This window comes from Chlorocebus sabaeus, chromosome 1 (genome assembly GCF_047675955.1).
Source record: "Chlorocebus sabaeus isolate Y175 chromosome 1, mChlSab1.0.hap1, whole genome shotgun sequence".
NCBI lineage: Eukaryota > Metazoa > Chordata > Mammalia > Primates > Cercopithecidae > Chlorocebus > Chlorocebus sabaeus.
The window spans coordinates 124,868,045-124,889,802 of NC_132904.1; the positions used below are offsets into that span (position 1 = coordinate 124,868,045).

General features: G+C 36.8%; 1 protein-coding gene across 5 annotated transcripts in view; it reads right to left on the reverse strand.

Annotated features, from left to right (window-relative positions):
- Positions 1-21,758, reverse strand: part of ARHGAP32 (Rho GTPase activating protein 32) — a 304,654-nt gene that overhangs the window by 115,069 nt on the left and 167,827 nt on the right. For all 5 annotated transcript variants that reach the window (XM_038004998.2, XM_073022239.1, XM_008021489.3 and 2 more), the window contains one exon: positions 15,900-15,986. In XM_038004998.2, the coding sequence (XP_037860926.2) occupies positions 15,900-15,986 (87 nt within the window). The remainder of the gene's footprint in view (positions 1-15,899; positions 15,987-21,758) is intronic.

Sequence of the window (21,758 nt, forward strand, 5' to 3'; positions counted from 1 at the left end):
AAATTTTCCTGGGCAGAATCCAGGTTGGGTGGGGGAAGCAAACAGGAAGTACAGATAGGAGTACAGAAGACAAGGTAGATGGGGAGGGGTGAAGCCTGAAAGCCTTGAGTGTCTTCTCAGCAGGGAGGCTTGTAGCCTGGGGCAAGATTTCAGCCCTGCTCACCAGCTGCCTGGATATAAACTTGGCACTGTTGATGGGGGACAGTGGGAGTGAGACTGGCCTTCCTGGCTGCATGGGAGCTGGATGAAATCCATCACTGCCAGCTTTCCCCAACTTCCCTAGCGACCTGTATGATGCAGCAGAAGCAGTCATAATCCCCCTTAGATCATAACTCCAATGGCCTGAGAATCACACCCCATCCCCCAAAGCACCCGCAGCAACTCTCACCCAAGCTCAGACACGCCTAACCCTACCCCCGTTTGATGTCTTTCTCTACCTGCCCTGATAGCTGAGACAAAAGACACAATCTCTTGGGAACTCCATGGCCTCACCCTTCACCTGAAAAACCAAACTACTGATCCAGGAGACCTCAGGCCCCTTAGGCCAAGCTCGTATCCCCTCTATACTACCACAGCTGATGCTCTTGAAAGCACCACCGCCAGGTTGGAAGCAAACCAATTCAAGCCATTACAGCAACTCATTAAAAAACCGCTCCAAGAAAGGAGAAAACGACAGCTAATTCCATGACCTGTAACATCCTGGCTAATCACTGGACCTGAATCTGTCCATGTGACAACTTCACTGCTAGCATAACAAGCATTTGAAAAACCCAGTACGCTAAACAGAACTACAACCAAGGACCCTCACAGAGCACACTTCACTCCTCTGCTACCTCCACCGGGGCAGGTGCTGGCATCCACGGCTGAGAGACCTGAAGATGCATCACATCAGACACTCCCCAGCACCAGCCCGAAGCCTGGTAACTCCGCCGGGTGGTTAGATCCAGGAGAGCAATAACAATCACTGTAGTCCAGCTCTGAGGAAGCCCCATCCCTAGGGGAAGGGGGTGAGCACCACATCAAGAGAGCACTCTCTGGGACAAAAGAATCTGAACAGCAGACCTTGAAGCCAAGATCTTTCCTCTGACATAGTCTACCCAAATGAGAAGGAACCAGAAAAAACAACTCTGGTAAGATGACAAAACAAGGTTCTTTAACATCCCCTAAAAGATCACATCAGCTCACCAGCAATGGATCTAAACAAAAACGAACTCTCTGAATTGCAAGAAAAATAATTCATAAGGTTAATTATTTATTTATTAATTTTTTTGAGACAGAGTCTCACTCTGTCACCCAGGCTGGAATGCAGTGGCACGTTCTCAGCTCACTGCAACCTCTGCCTCCCGGGTCCAAGCGATTCTCCCACCTCAGCCTCCCGAGTAGTTGGGATTACAGACACACACCACCACGCCTGGTTTTGTATTTTTAGTAGACAGAGTTTCACCATGTTGGCCAGGCTGGTCTCAAACTCCTAACCTCAGGTGATCTGTCCACCTCAGCCTCCCAAACTGCTAGGTTTAAAGGCGTGAGTCACTGTGACCGGCCAGAAGGTTGATTACTAAGCTTCTCAAAGAGGCACCAGAGAAAGGTGAAACCAACTTAAAGAAATTTTAGAAATAATACAAGATATGGACAAAAAAAAAATCCCCAGAGAAATAACATAATTTTTAAAAATCACAACTTCTGGAAGTGAAAGACACACTTAGAGAAATGCAAAATACACTGGAAAGTTTCAACAATAGATTGAAACAAGTAAAAGAAGGAACTTCAGAACTAAAAGACAAGGCTTTCAAATTAACCCAATCCAGCAGAGCCAAAGAAAAAAAATAATAATTGAACAAAGCCTTTAAGAAATTTGGGATGATGTTAGATGACTAAACGTAATGTAATTAGTATTCCCAAGAAATGAGAGAAATCTAAAGGTTTGGAAAACATATTTGAGGGAATAGTCGAGGAAAACTTCCCTGGCCTTGCTTGAGACTGAGACATTCAAATACAAGAAGTTCAAAGAACACCCAGGAAATTCATCACAAAATGATCATCACCTAGGCCCATAGTCATCAGGGTTTCTACAGAAAAGAACCGTAAGAGCTGTAAGGCAAAAAATTAACAGCAGATTTCTCAGCAGAAACCTTACAGGTTAGAAGGGATTGGAAGCCTCTCTTTAGCCTCCTGAAATAAAACAATTATCAGCCAAGAATTTTGTACCCAGAAAAACTAAGCTTCATAAATGAAAGAAAAAAAAAGTCTTTTTCAGACAAACAAATGCTGAGAGAATTCACCACTACCAAGCTTGAACTACAAGAAATGCTTAAAGGAGTTCTAAATCTTAAAACAAAATTCCAAAATACACCAAAATAGAACCTCCTTAAAGCATAAATCTCACAGGGCCTATAAAACAGTAATATAATGAAAAACTAACAAATAAGGTATTCAGGCAAAAACTAGCATGAAGAATAGAATAGTACATCATATCTTGATATGTTGAATGTAAATGGCATAAATGCTCCACCTAAAAGATTACAGAATATCAGAATGGGTAAGAATTCACCAACCAAGTATCTGCCATCTTCAAGAGACTCACCTAAGTATAAGGACTCACATAAACTTAAGGTAAAGGGGTGGAAAAAGATATTCCATGCAAAGGGACACCAAAAGCAAGCAGGAGTAGCTATTCCTATATGAGACAAAACAAACTTTAAAGTAAGAATGGTTTAAAAAGACAAAAAGGGACAATATATAATGATAAAAAGACTAGTCCAACAGGAAAATATCACAATCCTATATATATATGCATGTAACACTAGAGCTCTCAAATTTGTAAAATAATAACTACTAGACCTAAGAAATGACACAGATGGCAACACATTAATAGTGGGGGGCTTCGATACTCTGCTGACAGCACTAAATAGGTCATCAAGACAGAAAGTCAACAATGAAATGACGGACTTAAACTATACCCTAGAACAAATGGACTTACCAGATACTTACAGAACATTCTACCCAACATCTGCAGAATATATATTCTTTTCATAAGCACATGGAACATTCTCCAAGACAGACCATACGATAGGCCACAAAACAAATCTCAACAAATTTAAGAAAACTGAAATTATAACATGTACTCTCTCAGACCACAGTGGAATAAAATTGGAAATCAACTCCAAAAGGAACCCTCAAAACTATGCAAATACATGGAAATTAAATAATCTGCTCCTGAATGATTGTTGGGTCAACAATGAAATTAAGATGGAAATCTAAAAATTCTTTGAACTGAACGATAACAGAGACACAACCTATCAAAACTTTTTGGATACAGCACTAGTGGTGCTAAGAGGAAAGTTCATGGCATTAAATGCCTACATCAAAAAAGTCTGAAAGAGCACAAATAGATAACTAAGGTCACACCTCAAGGAACTACAGAAACAAGAACAAACCAAACCCAAACCCAGCAGAAGAAAAGAAATAACCAAGATCAGAGCAGAACTAAATGAAATTGAAACAAGAAAAATAATGGAAAAGAAAAAGAAAAGAAAAAACTGGCTCTTTGAAAAGACAAATAAAATCACTAGACCATTAGCAGGATCAACCAAGAAAAGAAATGAGAAGATCAAACTAAGCTGAATTAGAAATAAAATGGGAGCTATTACAACTAATACCACATAAATAAAAAGATCATTCAAAGATACTATGAACAACTTTATGTGCACAAACTAGAAAACCTAGAGGAGATGGATAAATCCCTGGAAATATATTATACAACCCTCCGAGAGTAAACCAGGAATAAATGGAAACTCTGAACATAACAATAACAAGCAGCAATACTCAAATGATAATAAAAAAAAAAACTGCCAACAAAAAAAAAAAGTCCAGGACCAGGTGGATTCACAGCTGAATTCTATTAGACATTCAAAGAACTGGTACCAATCCTAATCACACTATTCCAAAAGACAGAGAAAGAGAGAATCCTCCCTAAATCATTCTATGAGGCCAGTATCACTCTAATACCAAAACTAGGAAAGGATATAACAACAACAACAACAAAAACTACAGACCAATATCCCTGAAGAACAGATGTAAAAATCCTCAACAAAATACTAGCTAACTGAATCCAAGAGAGGATCAAAAAGATAATACACCATGATAAAGTGGGTTTCATGCCAGAAATGCAGGGGTGGTTTAACATACCCAAGTCAATAAATGTAATACACAACATAAACATAAAAACAAAAGTCACACAATCATCTCAATAGGCACAGAAAAAACATTTGACAAAATCCAGCACTGCTTTATGATTAAAACCCTCAGCAAATGGAAGGGGCATACCTTATAAAACCCATCTATGACAAACCCGCAGCAAACATTATGCTGAACAAAAGTTGAAAGTATTCCCCCGAGAACTGGAACAAGACAAGGATGCCTCCTTTCACCATTTCTTTTCACATAGTACTGGAAGTCCTAACTAGAACAATCAGATAAGAGAATGAAATAAAGGGCATTCAGACTGGTAAACAGGAAGTCAAACTGTCACTGTTCACCAACGATATGACTGTATACCTAGAAAACCCTAAAGACTCATCCAAAAAGCTCTGAGATGTGCTAAATGAATTCAGTAAAGTTTCAGGATACAAAGTCAATGTACACAAATCAATAGCACTGCTATACACCAACAGCAACCAAACTGAGAATCCAAATCAAGAATTCATCCCCTTTTACAATAGATGCAAAAAAATAAATAAATAAAATACTCAGGGATACACCTAACCAAGGAGGTGAAAAATCTCTACGAGAAAAACTACAAAACACTGCCAAAAGAAATCACTGATGACACACACAAATGGAGACACATCCTGTGCTCATGGGTGGAATCAACATTGTGAAAATGACCATGCTGCCAAAAGCAATCCACAGATTCAATGCAATTCCCATCAAAACACCATGATCATTTCTCACAGAACTAGGAAAAAAAAATCCTAAAATTCAGATGGAACCACAAAAGAGCCCACATAGTCAAAGCAAGACTAAGCAAAATGAACAAATCTGGAGGTACCACATTACCCAAATTCAAACTACACTATAAGGCCACAGTCACCAAAATATCATGGTACTGGTATAAAAACAGGCACACAGACCAACGGAACAGAACAGAGAACCCAGAAATAAAGCCAAATACAGCAAACTGATCTTTGACAAAGCAAATAAAAACATAAAGTGGGGAAAGGACACCCTATTCAACAAAATGGTGGTGGGATAATTGGCAAGTCACATGTAGAAGAATGAAACTGGATCCTCATCTCTCACCTTATACAAACATCAACTTGAAATGAATCAAAGACTAAAATCTAAGACCTGACACCACCAAAATTCCAGATGATAACATTGGAAAAATTCCTCTAGACATTGGCTTAGGCAAAGAACCCAAAAGCAAATGAAACAAAAACAAAGATAAATAGATGAGACTTAATTAAACTAAAAATCTTCTGCAGAGTATATAAACAACCCACAGAGTGAGACAAAATCTTCACAAACTATGCATCAGACAAAGGACTGACATCCAGAATCTACGAGGAACCCAAATAAATCAGCAAGACAAAACAACAACAACAAATAATTCCACCACAAAGTGTGCTAAGGGCATAAACAGTTATCAAAGGAAGATATACAAATGGCCAACAAACATGAAAAAATGCTCAACATCACTAAATATCAGGGAAATGCACATGAAAACCACAGCGAGTGATACCTCCTTACTTCTGCAAGAATGGCCATAATTTAAAAATAAAAAAAATAACAGATGTTGGCATTGATGTGGTAAAAAGGGAAAACTGGTGAGAACATAAACTAGTACAACCACTATGGAAAACAGTGTGGACATTCCTTAAAGAATTAAAAGTAGATCTACCGGCCGGGCGCGGTGGCTCAAGCCTGTAATCCCAGCACTTTGGGAGGCCGAGACGGGCGGATCACGAGGTCAGGAGATCGAGACCATCCTGGCTAACACGGTGAAACCCTGTCTCTACTAAAAATACAAAAAACTAGCCAGGCGAGGTGGCGGGCGCCTGTAGTCCCAGCTACTCCGGAGGCTGAGGCAGGAGAATGGCGTAAACCCGGGAGGCGGAGCTTGCAGTGAGCTGAGATCCGGCCACTGCAGTCCAGCCCGGGCTACAGAGCAAGACTCCATCTCAAAAAAAAAAAAAAAAAAAAAAAAAAAAAAAAAAAAAAAAAAAAAAAAAAAGTAGATCTACCTTTTGATCCAACAATCCCACTACTGAGTATCCACTCAGAAGAAAATAAGTCATTATAAGACACTTGCCCATACGTGTTTATAGCAGCACAATTCACAACTGCAAAAACTGGAAGCAGCCCAAATGACCATCTATCAATGAGTGGATAAAGAAAATGTGGTATACCAAGCAATAATACAGAGCCATAAAATGGAACAAAATAATGGCATTCACAGCAACCTGGATGGAGTTGAAGACCATTATTCTAAGTGAAATAACTCAGGAACGGAAAACCAAACATTGTATGTTTGTACAATGTGGGAGCTAAACTATGAGGACACAAAGGCGTGAGAATGATACAATGGACTCTGGGGACTCGGCAGGGGGATGATGGGAAGAAGGTGAGGGATAAAAGACTACACATTGTGCACAGTGTACACTGCTCAGGTGATGCTGCACCAAAATCTCAGAAATCACCACTAAAGAACTTATCTATATAATCAAACACCACCTCTTCCCCAAAAAGCTATTGAAATAAAAAAGAAAAGAAGAAACATCTAATAACAGTAATCTAAGTTTTGTCTTAGGTAACTAGAAAAAGAAGAGCATATCAAATCCAAAGTAAAGAGAAGAAGAAAATACTAAAAACTAGAGTAGAAATCAACAAAACTGAAAAAAGAAAACTACCAAAACCATAAGTTAACTGCTTGAAAATATCAATAAAACTGAGAAGCTTCTAGCCAGACTAACTTAAAAAAAGAGAGAGAAATACACAAATTACTACCATTAGATATCAGTGAGGACCATCACTACAGATCACACGGACATTAAAAGGATAATAACAAATATTAGGAACAACTCTATCCCTGCAAATTTGTAACACAGATGAAACTGGCCAATTTTTAAGAAGCTACATCCACCAAAACTCACAAAGAAACAAATATAGGCCTTTAAGAAGTCTAATTAACAGTTAATAGCTTGGCAAAACAGACACCAATAAGCCCAGATGTACTCACTGGTAAATTTTATCAAACATTTAAGAAAGAAATTATAGCAAGTCTCTACATCTCTTCCAGAAGACAGATACAGAGAGAAGTGCCTAACTTCTGGGAGGCCAACATTTTCCTAAGACCAAAACCAGACAAAGACATTCTAAGACAAAAAACAAAACAAAACAAAAAAAAACACTACAGACAAGTATCTCTCATGAACACATATGCAAAAATCTTCAAGTTATTAGCAACTATAATCCAACAACATATAAAAACAATTATACACCGCTACCAAGTGAGATTTATCCCAGGTATGCAAGGCTGGTTCAACATTTGAAAATCAACTAATGTAATCCATCACATAAACAGGCTAAAGAAGAATACAAATCACATGATTTCACCAATAAATGCAGAAAAGTATTTAAGAAAATCCATCACCCATTCATAAAAAACTCTCAGCAAACCAGAAATAAAGAGAACTTCCATAACTTGAGAAAGAGCATCTACAAAAAACCTACAGCTAACATAATACTTAATGGTGACTGAAACTCTCCCGCCTGGATCAAAAACAAAGCAATGATGTTCCATAATCAATTATTTTCAAAACAGTGTCAGAATTCCTAGCTAAAACAATAAGAAAAGGAAACACAAGGAAAGGAATAAAACTTTATTTGCAGATGACAGGACTGTCTATGTAGAAAATCAAAAGAACTGACAAAAAACTCCTGGCACTAATAAATGATTTATAGTAATGCTGCAGAATATAAGGTTAATACACAAAAGCTAATCAGTTTCCTACATACCAGCAATGAGCAAGAGAAATCTTGTTTGGTTTTATTATTATTTTTTTTTTAGAGACAAAGTCTCACTCTGTCATCCAGGCTGGAGTGCAGTGGTACAATCATGCCTCATTACATCCTCAATGTACTGGGCTCAAGCGATCCTCTTGCCTCAGCCTCCTAAGTAGCTGAGACCACAGGCATGCACCAACATACAAGGCTAATTTTTAAATTTTTTATAGAGATGAGATCTCACTATGTTGCCCCGATATCAATCTCCTAGCCTCAGTCGCCAAGCAATTCTACCTCAGCCTCCCAGAGTGCTGGGATTACAGGCATGAGCCAACACACAACAAGGGGAATTTGAAATTAAAAATATATTAATGTTTATAGTAGCAATAAAAAACCAAACTACACAGATAGCTATATATCTAACAAAATACACATAATAGCTATAAAAAGAAAACTACAAAACTCTGGTGAAAGATGTCAAAGACCTAAATAAATGGAGAAATGTTGCATGTTCATGAATAAGAAGGCAATATTGTCAAGATGCCAGTTCTTCCAAACTTGATTTACAGATTCAATACAATTCCAATAAAAATCCCAGCAAGTTATTTTGTTGATACTGATAAGGGGATTCTAAAGTGTTATGGAGAAGCAAAAGACCCAGAAAAACCAAGACAACACTGAAAGAAAAGAAAAACAAAGTTGGAAGGCTGACACTACTAGACTTCAAGATTTATAATAAAACCATACTAGGCTGGGTGCAGAGTGGCTCACGCCTGTAATCCCAGCACTTTGGGAGGCCGAGGCGGGCAGATCAAAAGGTCAGGAGATTGAGACCATCCTGGCTAACACAGTGAAACACCATCTCTACTAAAAATACAAAAAATTAGTCAGGTGTGGTGGTGGGCGCCTGTAGTTCCAGCTACTTGGGAGGCTGAGGCAGGAGAATGGCGTGAACCCGGGAGGCAGAGCTTGCAGTGAGCTGAGATTGCGCCACTGCACTCCAGCCTGGGCGACAGAACGAGACTCTGTCTCAAAAAAAAAAAAAAAAGAAAAAACCAAAAAAGACACACTGATAAAGCGCTGTAAACCAAAATACACAAAGTATTCATAAAACTCAACAGTAAGAAAATGAACAACCTAATTAAAAAACAGGCAAAGGATTTGAACAGACATCTCACCAAAGAACACAGATATACAGATGGTAAATAGCACATAAAAATGCTCAACGTCATATGTCATTAGGGAATTCCAAATTAAAACAATGAAATGCTACTACATAACATATTAGAAGGGCCAAAATCCAAAAACACTGACAACAAATGCTGGCAAGGATGTAGAGCAACAGGAACTCTCATTCACTGCTGCTGGGAATGCAAAATGGCACAGTCACTTTCAAAGGCAGTTTGGCAGTTTCTTACAAAACTAAAAACACTTTTACCATGCAATCCTGTAATCATGCTCCTTGGTGTTTACCCAAATGAGCTGAAAACTTATGTCCACACAGAAACCTGTGTGTAAATGTTTACAGCAACTTTATTCATAATTGCCAAAACCTGGAAGCAACTGAGATGTCTTTCAGCAGATGAATGAATAAATAAAATGTGGTATATCCAGACAATGAATATTTTTCAGTGCTAAAGTGAAATGAACTCTCAGCCATAAAAAGACATGTAGGAAATGTAAATGCATATTACTAAGTGAATGGCTATATACTGTATGACTCCAACTATGTGATATCTTAGAAAAGGCAAAACTATGGAGACAGTAAAAAGATCAGCGGTTGCCAGGGGTTAGGGCAAAGGGAAAGATGAATAGGAGGGGCACAGAGGATTCTTATAATACTATTCTGTATGATACTATACTGGTGATACATGTCATTTTACATTTTTCTAAACTTACAGAAAATACACCTCCAAGAGTAAACCCTAATGTAAACTATAAACTTTGATAATGATGTATCAATGTAGGTTCATCAATGATAACCAATGTACCACTGTGGTGTGGGACGTCAATAGTGGGGGATGTCACATGTGTGTCAGAACATGGAGCATATGGGAACTCTATTATTTCCTGTTCACTTTTGCTGTGAATGTAAAACTTGTCTGAAAAATAAAAAGTTATTGATTTTTTGAAAAATAATCATCTTCCATCTAAGCAGTGTTACTCAAAAAAAAAAAGTGTCAACTACCAACCACACAAATGCCTTCAGAGCTTCAAAAAGTTAATGCGGGGAATTAGATTTCAAAATGTAGTTCATATATTCATGAAGTGATTTCTTTCAACTTCTTAAACATATTTTTAGGCCAGCAAAATGTCTGATCTTTTATATACATCTCCACTTATAAAATTAAAACTCTAACACATAACTTGCAAATCATCTAAAACTACATTAAATTCACTGAGTAAAACTATAAAACTAGTAAATACTTTGTATTTTCAGCAGATATAAAACAAGAACTTTAAATGTAAAGTACTTTCATATGTAAAAATATAGCCTTGATTGGCCAGGCACAGTGGCTTACACCTGTAATCCCAGCACTCTGGGAGGCCGAAGCGGGTGGATCACGAGGTCAGGAGTTCAAGACCATGTTGGCCAACATGGTGAAACCCTGTCTCTACTAAAAATACAAAAATTAGCTGGGCATGGTGGCGTGTGTCTGTAATCCCAGATACTTAGGAGGCTGAGGCAGGAGAATCACTTGAACCTGGGAGTTGGAGGCTAAAGTGAGCCGAGATTGAGCCACTGCACTCCAGTCTGGCGACAGAGTGAAATTCCATCTCAATAAATACATAAATAAATAAATAAAATAGAGCCTTGATCAACCAATTTCCAAACAGACTGAATAAACAATCAGAGTATTTTTAAAGTTCAGTAACTGTGTAAAGGAATAAATCAAAATCTCTTCCTTATATACTCCTGCCGAAATTTTAATTTGCTAATTCTTAATCTTAGGAATTATTGCTACCAGCTGGGCACAATGGCTCATGCCTGTAATTGCAGCACTCTGGGAGGCAGAGGTAGGAGGATCACTTGAGCTGGTTCATGACCACCTGGGCAATACAGCAAAACGCTGTCTCTACAAAAAGCAGAAAATTAGCCAGGTGAGGCAGAAGGATCACTTGGGCCTGGGAGGTCGAGCCTGTAGTGTACTCCAGCCTGGGTGACAGAGAGAGACCCGGTCTCCAAAAAAAAAAAAAAAAAAAGAGAGAGAGCAAGCATTACTACTTACTACCAATTACTACTATCCAAGCATGACAAAAATCAACAATTCTTGATAAGGCTGAGGAAGCAGAATGAGAAAAAAATATCCCAATGTATGCAACGTATGTAGGATCAGATTTCTATGAAAAGAATTTGTTCCTCTTTCACTCGTTTATTCACTAGTTATTTACTGACCACTCACATGGTGCTAAGCACTGTAGTAAGCACCAGAGGTATGATACAGAAATGATAAACAATACACCAGACTTCTTAGAATTTGTTTCTAGTGAGGAAAACAAATACTTTTTAAAGTAAACAAACATATAAATAAAATGATAGTTTCATAATCTGAAGAAATAAGGATCTACTTCGCATAGGGTCAGAAACAGCCTTTCTAAGGAGGTGGTATCTAAATCAAGTCCTAAAGACTGAGAAGCTACCAGATGTGGCAACGGTGTGAACAGAGTCATGGGATGATCAAAGTTCAAGGCCTTGTTACAGGAAAGAACTTTGGCCCTTTTACAAACTGCCTGAAAGCTGGTGTGACCATAGCATGGGAGTGAGGAGGGATTGTCCTGAAATGATACAGAGGAGGCAGGGATACCCAGATTGTGTAGGACCCTCATAGACCTTGGTAAGTAGTTTGGGTTTAGCTCTACATGCAGTGGGAATCTATTCAAGAGTTTTAACCATGACAGTAACAAGATTTGATTTACATTTTACACCATTCTGGTAGTTCATAAGGTTATAATAGACCATAGGATGCAAACATCAGCCCAAACAAGAGATCATGTTGGAGCTAGCTTGGTAACAATAAAAATGGAAAAGAAATGGACAAATTTTAGAAATAATTGCCGTTCTAAGAACAATCTTTGCTCATGTCCTTGGAAGTCCCTTTGTTATGGGATTATCTGAAAAACAACGGAGGCTATCAATTATCTTTTTAAATGGATGAAGTTCAATGAAAAGAGGGAGGGGAAAAAAAAAAAGACCTAATTTAAATCTCAGCCTGGACCTATCCTAAATACAGAAATGTATGCAAGTTACTCAACATCAATGAACAGCACTTTACTCACCTATGAAACGGGAATAAATGACAGCTACCTTTCACAGAAGCATTATGAGGTTTAAATAAAAGTCCTGGCAATCTGCCTATATATTTTGTTCATATACATATGCTCTATAAATGTTAATATTTACTCCCACTCCTGTAGTTAACAGCATTTTCTACTGTCCTGAATGGAGAAGGAGTTATTTAATACCAGGGAATGCATTTTTGATGATGGAATTTCAAGCAAGAGCACATTAGAACACAGGAGATATTTTGAGGCGAGGAAGCATTCCCCTGAAACCAAGTGATTACCCCACCTACCATGACATAAGAGCATTCAGGCTACTGTGTATATTTTTAAAATACTTGCTCTTCAGAAAAATCAAACTATTAAACATTGATTAATTCTGCTTAAAATACAAAGGTAGTCAATACACTTTTTACTTAAATAGGAACCATTAATATCAACTACTATAAAGCTGACAGTGAGACATTAAAATCCTAAGGATTTTACTAAGCAACCATTATTCTTATACCAACAAAACTAGATTTACAGAAGGAGAAGATCAAAACAAGACTTTTATTACAGCACATGTAGAAAAAAATGCCCACCACAGCTGGGCTTAAATTTGCCGTTTTAAAATGAACATTTAAAAGCTGATGCTTACTTGCTAAAGAATAAAGCAATAAAAGACAGAATACTTTTAGGACCTAGTAACACTGATGTTAAACTCATAAAACGTTTTATTCTGTGTAGTGAGGCTCAGTATAATTAGTGTCAGGGTTTATCTAATTTTGGCCTTTTAAAATTATTAAATTTCATATCTACTATGACATATTCCTGAGATTGTGAGAATTTTTATTAATTTCCATGAATTTCAACCTAAATACATTAACTTTCTTGAGAAGGTTCCTCATTCACAGCAGCTGGTCTGTTTGTTCTCTCAACAGACACTTTTGTTCATTTACTGAGAGAACAGAATAAAAAGATAAGAGGGGGATATCTGCAGCACGACATATAATTCTAATTAATTACCATGAAAGGCAGGGAGTTGCGGGCTCACCACAGCATTACAGACTTATCATTCAAGACATCTTAAAGAGCATTTTATCCATGGCTAATATTCAGCTAAGACACACCAAGACGGGTAAATGAGATCTGTATAACTAGTATCTGTTCTATTGCTTTGGGTCCACGCTGTATCAGCTGTTTAAATACTTTTACTATCGCTAAGATTTCAGTCCCCAGTTGGCCTGGGCACTCCCGTAGGGGCTCTAGATTTGAAGGTTCGAAATGTAAACTGGAAGACAGTTTACATTTCTGGGCTCACAATTTAGAAAGATAAAAACTTTTAAGGGCAGGCATAGACACATTTCAAAGTTTCCAAGATAAGACTGAAAGAAAATCAGTAGCACTTAACCTACAGAAAGAAAAACGATTACAGTCAATCAATTTGTCACTTTTATAAGCTAATAGAACAAAAGAAGAAAGGGTTAAGATGAAAGACCAAGAATTTTGGTTAAACAAAAAGAATGTCAAGTGATATTATTAAAAAGTAGAAACTGACAGAGATAAAATTTGTAAATAACTTCTGAAACAGATTACATCAGTGTATAATGGTGGTCTTATCTGAAGATTAAGCAATTTCTCAAATTTTGTTATAGACTGAAATAGACACAGAAAAAGGTGGCAGTCAAGAAACTGAAATCCTCATAGTCCCCACTGCTAACATTCAATATCGCTTAGGACAGCCACTTCAGTAATTTGGACCTCAGTTTCCTCATCTGCAAAATTAGAGGGTCTAATTATACGTCTTTTTCTCTCTTAGTTATAAAAAAGTATGATTCTAGTTTAATATGGTTTATGGCTAACACAATATGGCAAGAATACAGGGGTAAGCCATGGGAATATATCAACGATTACATATAATGAGGGAAAGAATAGGTACAAATGCATTATTACAATGCATTAAATTACTACTTTGATACAACAAATGGTATACCAAGTAGTATGAAATTTTTTAAGAAGCTTGGCAAGATAGTTATACCAGGAAACGAACTATCTATCTAGGTCACCAATACTGTACACGAATATACAATCAAGTAACAATTATACATTATAATATTTGGTACCAAAATACCATGCTTGCCTTCTGAAGGCACAGATGTTTTTTAATTTTTGTTGATGTTATGTTTTGTTCATAAGAATAAGAACATTTGCATTCTCGAAGCATATGGAAATTAATGGTGAGAAAAAGAGATACTAAAATGTCTTAGGTTGTAGAGGGATTAAGAAATTCATTCCTGACACACCAACGATGTACTCTAGATAAAAAAGATATGATCTTCATCCATCTATTAGCAATAACTTATCATAAATGCACTCAATATTTTCACTTAAAAATTAACTCACCAAATGGAAGCATTTTATGAAATATGGCATGAAACTTAGTAATTAAGAGCTTCCCTACATTCTCAAAGAAGCTGAGGTGACATGCAATAAAACATACATAAACAATGTGTGAATTTGGCCATCTTACTTATTTATATACAAGTTAAAATTAGATTTCCAATCCTATACTCTGACACCTAAAAAGAAATGTACTTAATTCTGGAAGGTTTTCCTTAAGGTGACCACAACTAAAAACTTCAGTATATCACACATGATGAAAGCACTGGACTTTTTTGGATCATTTAGCTTCAGGTACATGATTAATACTTTTTGAGAAAAAATATAAATGCCCATATCTTACTGTCTCCCAAAGATAGCTGAAAACTTTGTATAGAAAAAAGTTTTCCTCCTAAACACTTTCTCTACAATGACTAATTCACCAGTAGGCAAAAAGCTTAAAGAATGTAGAATAAGAGAATAAAAGAACTATACTAAGTGCTTACATGATGAGGGAAATAATCAATGCTACAAAGGACATATTTTAAGTCTCATTAAGAGCAAGTCATAGTCATTACCTTCAAAAAAGTTCTAATATTAAAAGTTAAGAAATAACAAGCTACAAAAACATGCACATATCCTACTGTCACACCAAAGAGAAACTTAATGTCTCAGTTAGAAAAAGTGTGCATCTGAAGCAGAGATAACATAATCTACTCTTTTGCTATAATATGTGATCAATAGCTGAATCACTTAACGTAATGATCAATAAATATCTTTCCTTTAGTCTTAATAAAGGTATTTTCACTTAAGGGTATGGATTAAATATCTATAAAACTAATTCTACTAAATAAAAGACTTCAACTCTGAGTACATGTAGAAATGCCAATGTGACTGTGAGAAAGAATGAAAACATCTTGATTACCACAGTCATTGTTATTTACTCATAAGTGTCAAAAGCCTTAGGAACTTTCTAAAAGTGCAAAGAGAAGACATACAAGTTGCAATGCTCAACTCCACATTCCATGTAGTATTGTATGAATACATTTATTTCTGTTTTAAAAGAATACCATTCATACCATTTATTTTCTTACAATAATCATTATTGCACAATCTCATTTCAGTATTATATAAGTATTTTTCTGTGGATTATAATCCTTTAGGCAAATCACGTTATAGAAAGAAATCTAATCATCACTCAACCTAATTTTTAACTTCATCTGAAATGGAGAATACATTCACAAAATCACCTGACAAGCAATCTGCACGAGGTAGACCAGCTCTTTAGATTCACAGCCATTTTTCATTACTTCATTCTGTTCTTCTGAAAGTGAAAGCTACATCACAGAAAAAAAAGAAGAGAGGGAAAGAAAGTCATTATTAGTGAACAAGAATAAACTAAGAATTCATAATACCTGCAGCATCATCTCCAGGTGAGCATCAGTTTAACGTGAGACATACCTTATATAAGAACTTTATTGTTTAAGGCAGATGAATGAAGGACTTGGTGTTTCAGATAAAATATAGTGTAGCTTACATCTAAGGGTCTTCACTTCCTTAATCTATTTAATACATACATGAAACTAAGCACTGAGAGATAGTATGACTTAACAGTTTAAAAGAGCTCAGACCTTATTACATAGATACAAAACTGGCTGCTCAGGTAACAGGTTGGGTCTATGGACATGTTTAATTTCAGAATCACCATGTAGTGGGGTGAGGAGGAGGTGGGGATGGTTAATGGGTACAAAATAAATAGAAAGAATGAAAAAGACCTAGTATGTGATAGCAACAAGGTGACAATAGTTAATAATAATTGTGCAGTTTAAAATGACTAAAATAGTATAACTGGATTGTCTGTAACACAAAGGATAAATGCTTGAAGGAAGGATACCCCATTTTCCATGATGCTATTATTACAGATTGCATGCCTGCATGAAAACATCTCATATACCTTATAAATATATAAACCTACTCTGTATCCACAAAGATTTGAAATTTAAAATTTCAAAAAAAAAATTCACCATGTAGGTCTACACACTGGATTTTACTTTTATTTAAACCAGCTACCAACATGTATTTTTCACATGAAAAATACAGATTTCTGGCTTCTACTGAAAAATCAGAAAATTGGGAAGATTGGACCTACATTCTCACATGGGCAACAGCTATAGCTACAGCTGAGAAATGACCATCACCTTTAAATGAGGTATATATTCCCCAAGAAAGTCTGTCACAGAACTGACTACCCTCTAGTTTTCTTGCTAGTATCTAGGCTGAGTATTAACTGTCATTCATCATGCTATTTGCTTTGTTATTTTTCTTATACCCCACTTGCTTTACTCACTTATGTTATACACCTACCCCATCTTTGGATGTCAATTTGCAAACGTGGTCCCAGAGATGGACAACCCTAAGTTCAAATGTGTTTATAACTGGCTATGTAATATTGACCTACCTGCTTAGGCTCTCAACTGGAAACTGAGGATGATACAATATTATGTATTTTCAAGTTTGTGGGTATTAAATGTGATGATGCATGGACAGTGTCCACCCAGGTAACTAATACTTAATAAATGTAATGTACCATTATAATTCATACTATATGAAATACAAGGTTGATGGAGATATATTCTCTATTGAGGAAAGTGGTATCACAAAGTCTTTTTTTAAACTTCAGATACTAAGAAGTTGTTCACAAGATAACAATCATTCTCCCATTAGCCCCAAAAAGCCAGGTTAATGACAAAAGCATAGTTTTAAAAAGAAATCAAATAATTAAGGGTGAAAAGAAACCTACATGAACTAGCTTTCAGAAAGTGACAACACTTTCATGAGACAGAAGAGACTCAAAGATGTGCTTGGACGCCTGGCAGAGATACAAGAGAAAAAAGAATCTTTATTAGACAGGGTAAGGAGAAACCAGCCAAACTTTGAGTGACTGCATATAAACTAAAGTGATAAACTAAAATTACAAGGAGCACCCTGTAGCAGAGAGTTGACACTCACCCACCAACTGATTCCCACAGGTACACACCAGGGGCATCGGGTGAGTAAACCAAAGGCTGCAGGGGAGGAAGAGAACTGAGAGAATGAACCTTGAAGTATGGGAAGCCTCCCCAAGCACAAGGCAGCTAACCTCCCTTGACTGGGAGCATGGCAGTGAAACAGAGGGGAAAAGAGAACTGGGAGATATCCCTCTGAAAGCACTCAGGACACTTAACAACTGAAGGATGGAGGTGGCACAGAAGAGCTGGGAGAAACTGCAGGCCTTCACAGCTAGCCTCAAAGCTCTTGGGTAGGGCAAGGGGAAGAGTGCTCTCCAGAGGCACAAAGTACTGGGGGAAAGAACTGGACAGACAAGAGAAGAAGCGACCAGGCTGCAAGCGGAGAAAGAAAACAGGTTCTCCCTCAGCTCAGATGATTTGGGGCTTCATAGCAAAGCACAAAGATATCTTCAGCATCTCACCACTCTTCAATTTTCCTTGTGAAAGAAATCTCAGAACCTTAACTTCAAAATATTTAAAGTAGTGATAAACTCAATCAAAGTAAAGCTGTCATAAAAGACCAGATCTGTATCAAATAGAGATCAGCCTGATGCACCACCTCACTTCAACAGACTGAAAGAAGAAGAGATAAGCCCTTTCCTGGAGGTAAGTTTACTGACTTTGGTCTCAGCTGTTTTTTCATATATTTCACATGAAAGAATTACAAAACACACAGATAAGCAAGCAAATGTGACACATGGTCATGAGAAGCAAGGGTAAAATAAAGCAGACGCAGAATTGGGCCAGATATAAAAATAATAAGAAAGATAATGTAAATTAAATATAATAGAGATTCTAAAATACAGTTCAACAGGCAAACAATAAATATGCAAAAGCACAAGAGAAAGAGAAGATTCTGGAAAAATGGCAGACTCAGAAGCACCAGGAATCCATCTTTCCACCTAGACAATAACCGCACTGGCAGAATCTGTCTGGTGTGTAACTATTTTGACAACTCTGGTATCTACTGAAGGCCTGCAACTTTCAAGGGAAGGCTTGTATGGGAAACTATAGTTCATTTTGGTCAACATCAGCACTTAAAAAATAACAGCTCCCTATACCCCCGCCACCCCTATAGCAGGCAGCTGTGCACAGACTCCTGGAGCAGCATACACATACCTTACAAGAGCCAAGATAGACAAAAAGAACACCGCCTCCAAATTTCAGAGATCTATGCTATGACTGCAGATCACTGCTTTGAATTGCAGAGGTGCAAATAACTATGTGTCCATTACACCTAGCTCCACTGTTTGCAGGCCCATGCTCCTCTGGCTAAAGTGACTTCCAGCAGACATAAAAGGCCAACACCCTCTTTCTTCCCTGTCTCCCTTTATTTTTCTCTTTTTCCTCCTTCGGGAAAATATAATAGACTAGGACATTCAAAAGCAACTGCACCTATAGAGAAAATCTGAAAGTGACCACACATGCTCAGAGAAAGGTACAGGCTTAGGAAAGACCAAAGAAGACATTAAGTTCCAACTCAGACTGATCTTTGGCACAGAGATAGACTACAACAATCAAAAAAACAAAAACAATAAAAACAGCAGTCCCTGGGGAAGGAGGAGAATCTGGTTTTCAGAGTTACCACATCATTAGATTCAAATGTCCATTTTTCCAAAAAAAAAAAAAAAAAATCACAAGGCATATAAAGAAACAAAGTATGAACCTTTCAAAGGTAAAAATTAATCAAAATGAATCACAGTGGCTCACATCTGTAATCCAGTACTTTGGGAGGCTGAGGCAGGAGGATAGCTTGACGCCAGGAGTTCAAGACCAGCTTGGGTAACATAGAACACCATCTCTACAAATTTTTTTAATAAAAATAGAAATAAAAAACTGTTTCTGAAAAAGATCTGATAGTAGGTTTACAAGACAAACAACTATCTTAAAGATGTTCAAAGACCTAAAGGAAGTTGTGGAAAAAGTCAAGAAAACATTATATAAACAAAATAGAAATATCAATAAAGAAGTAAAAAGCCTAGAAACCAAAATCAAATTTTGTAGCTGAAAAGTATAAAAACTGAAATGAAAAATTCACTAGAGGGATTCAAAGGCAGATTTGAGCAGGCAGAAAAGAGAGTTAGTTAACTTAAAGATAAGACAATAGAAATGATTGAATCTGAGTCATAGGAAGAAAAAATGATTGAAGATAAGTAATAAGAGCCTAAGGGACCCACGGGACACCCTCAAGCAAACCAACATACATATGTAGGAGTACCAGAATAAAAAAAGAGAGAGAAAGGGGCAAAGAGATTATTTGAAAAGATAATGGCCCCAAACTTCCCAAAATTGATAAAAGACACGAATATAAACCTCCAAGAAGCTCAATGAATTGTAAGTAAGATAAACTCAGAGAGACCCACACTAAGATACCTGATAACCAAATGTTCAAAATACAAAGATAAGGAGGCAAGCTTGAAAGAGTCAATATAGGAGTGATTCAACACCTGCAAGGGATCATCAATAAGATTAGGAGATTTCCCATTAGAAACTTTAAAGGTCAAAAAACAGCAGGTCAATATATTCAAAGTGCTAAGAGAACTGGCAACCACTAATTCCATAACCAGCAAAACTGTCCTTAAAAAGTAAGGGAGATGCTCCCAGATTTTAAAAAGCCTAACTTCAGATATTCCCAGATAAAGAAGAGCTGAGGGAGTCAATTACCACTAGACCTGCCACACAGAAATTCTCAAGGAAGTCCTGCAGGGTAAAATAAATTAAAACACATATACACAAACACTACTAACTCAAAGCCATATGAAGAAGAGAGAACTCAATAAAGATAAATATATGGACAATTATAAAAGCCTGTATTACTGTACAATGATAGGTAACTCTACTTTTTATCTAAATGATTTCAGAGACTAATACTTAAAAGAAAATTATTAGTCTAAAGGCTAGCATTACTATTATTATTAATTATTATTATTATTATTATTATTATTATTATTATTTTGAGATGGAGTCTTGCTCTGTCACCCAGGCTGGAGCGCAGTGGTGCGATCTTGGCGCACTGCAAGCTCCGCCACCTGGGTTCATGCCATTCTCCTGCCTCAGCCTCCTGAGTAGCTGGGACTACAGGTGCCCACCACCATGCCCAACTAAGTTTTTGTATTATTTTACTGATTTCACTGGGGTTTCACTGTGTTAGCCAGGATGGTCTCGATCTCCTGACCTCATGATCCACCCGCCTCAGTCTCCCAAAGTGCAGCTAGCATTATTTTACCTCTGGTTTGTAATTCCACATCCTTTCCTACATCATTTCAAAGAATAATACATTTTTAAAATTATTTATTTATGTTTCAGAACAGAAAAATGTATAAAGATGTGATTTTGTGATAATCAACAACCAAAAGAGGAGACGTTGGAGCTACTATAGGAGCAGAGTTTTTCTATGTTAATAAATTTAAACCAGCATAAATTCAAATTTGAATGTTATAACTTTAGAATGTTGAATGTAATCCTCATGGCAACCACAAAAAGATAGCTATAGAATGTGAACAAAAGAAAATAAGAAAGAAATCTAAACATTTCACAATAAAAAAATCAACTAAACACATTTAAAAAGCATTAATGCAGAAAATGAGGAACAAAAAAGCTATAAGACACAAAGAAAACATATAGAAAAATGAGAGAAGTCCCTCCTTATCAGTAATTACTTTTAATGTGAATGAAATAAACTGTATAATCAAAGACAGAGATTGGCAGAATAACAAAGTAACATAATTCAATTACAGTGATGTGCCACCATAACATCATTTTGGTCAATGATAAACTGCATATATCACAGTGGACCCATAAGATTACAAAACCACATTCTTACTATATCTTTCCCATGTTTAGACATGTTTGGATACACAGATGCTTACCATTGTGTTACAACTGCCTATAGTATTCAGTAGAGTAACATTCTGAACAGGTTTGTAGCCTAGAAGCAATAGGCTATACCAGACAGCTTGGGTATATAGTAGGCTATACCTTCTCTAAGCACATTTTAAAGATATTCACAACTAGAAAATCACCTAATAATATATCCCTCAGAAAATAACCCTGTTAAGTGAT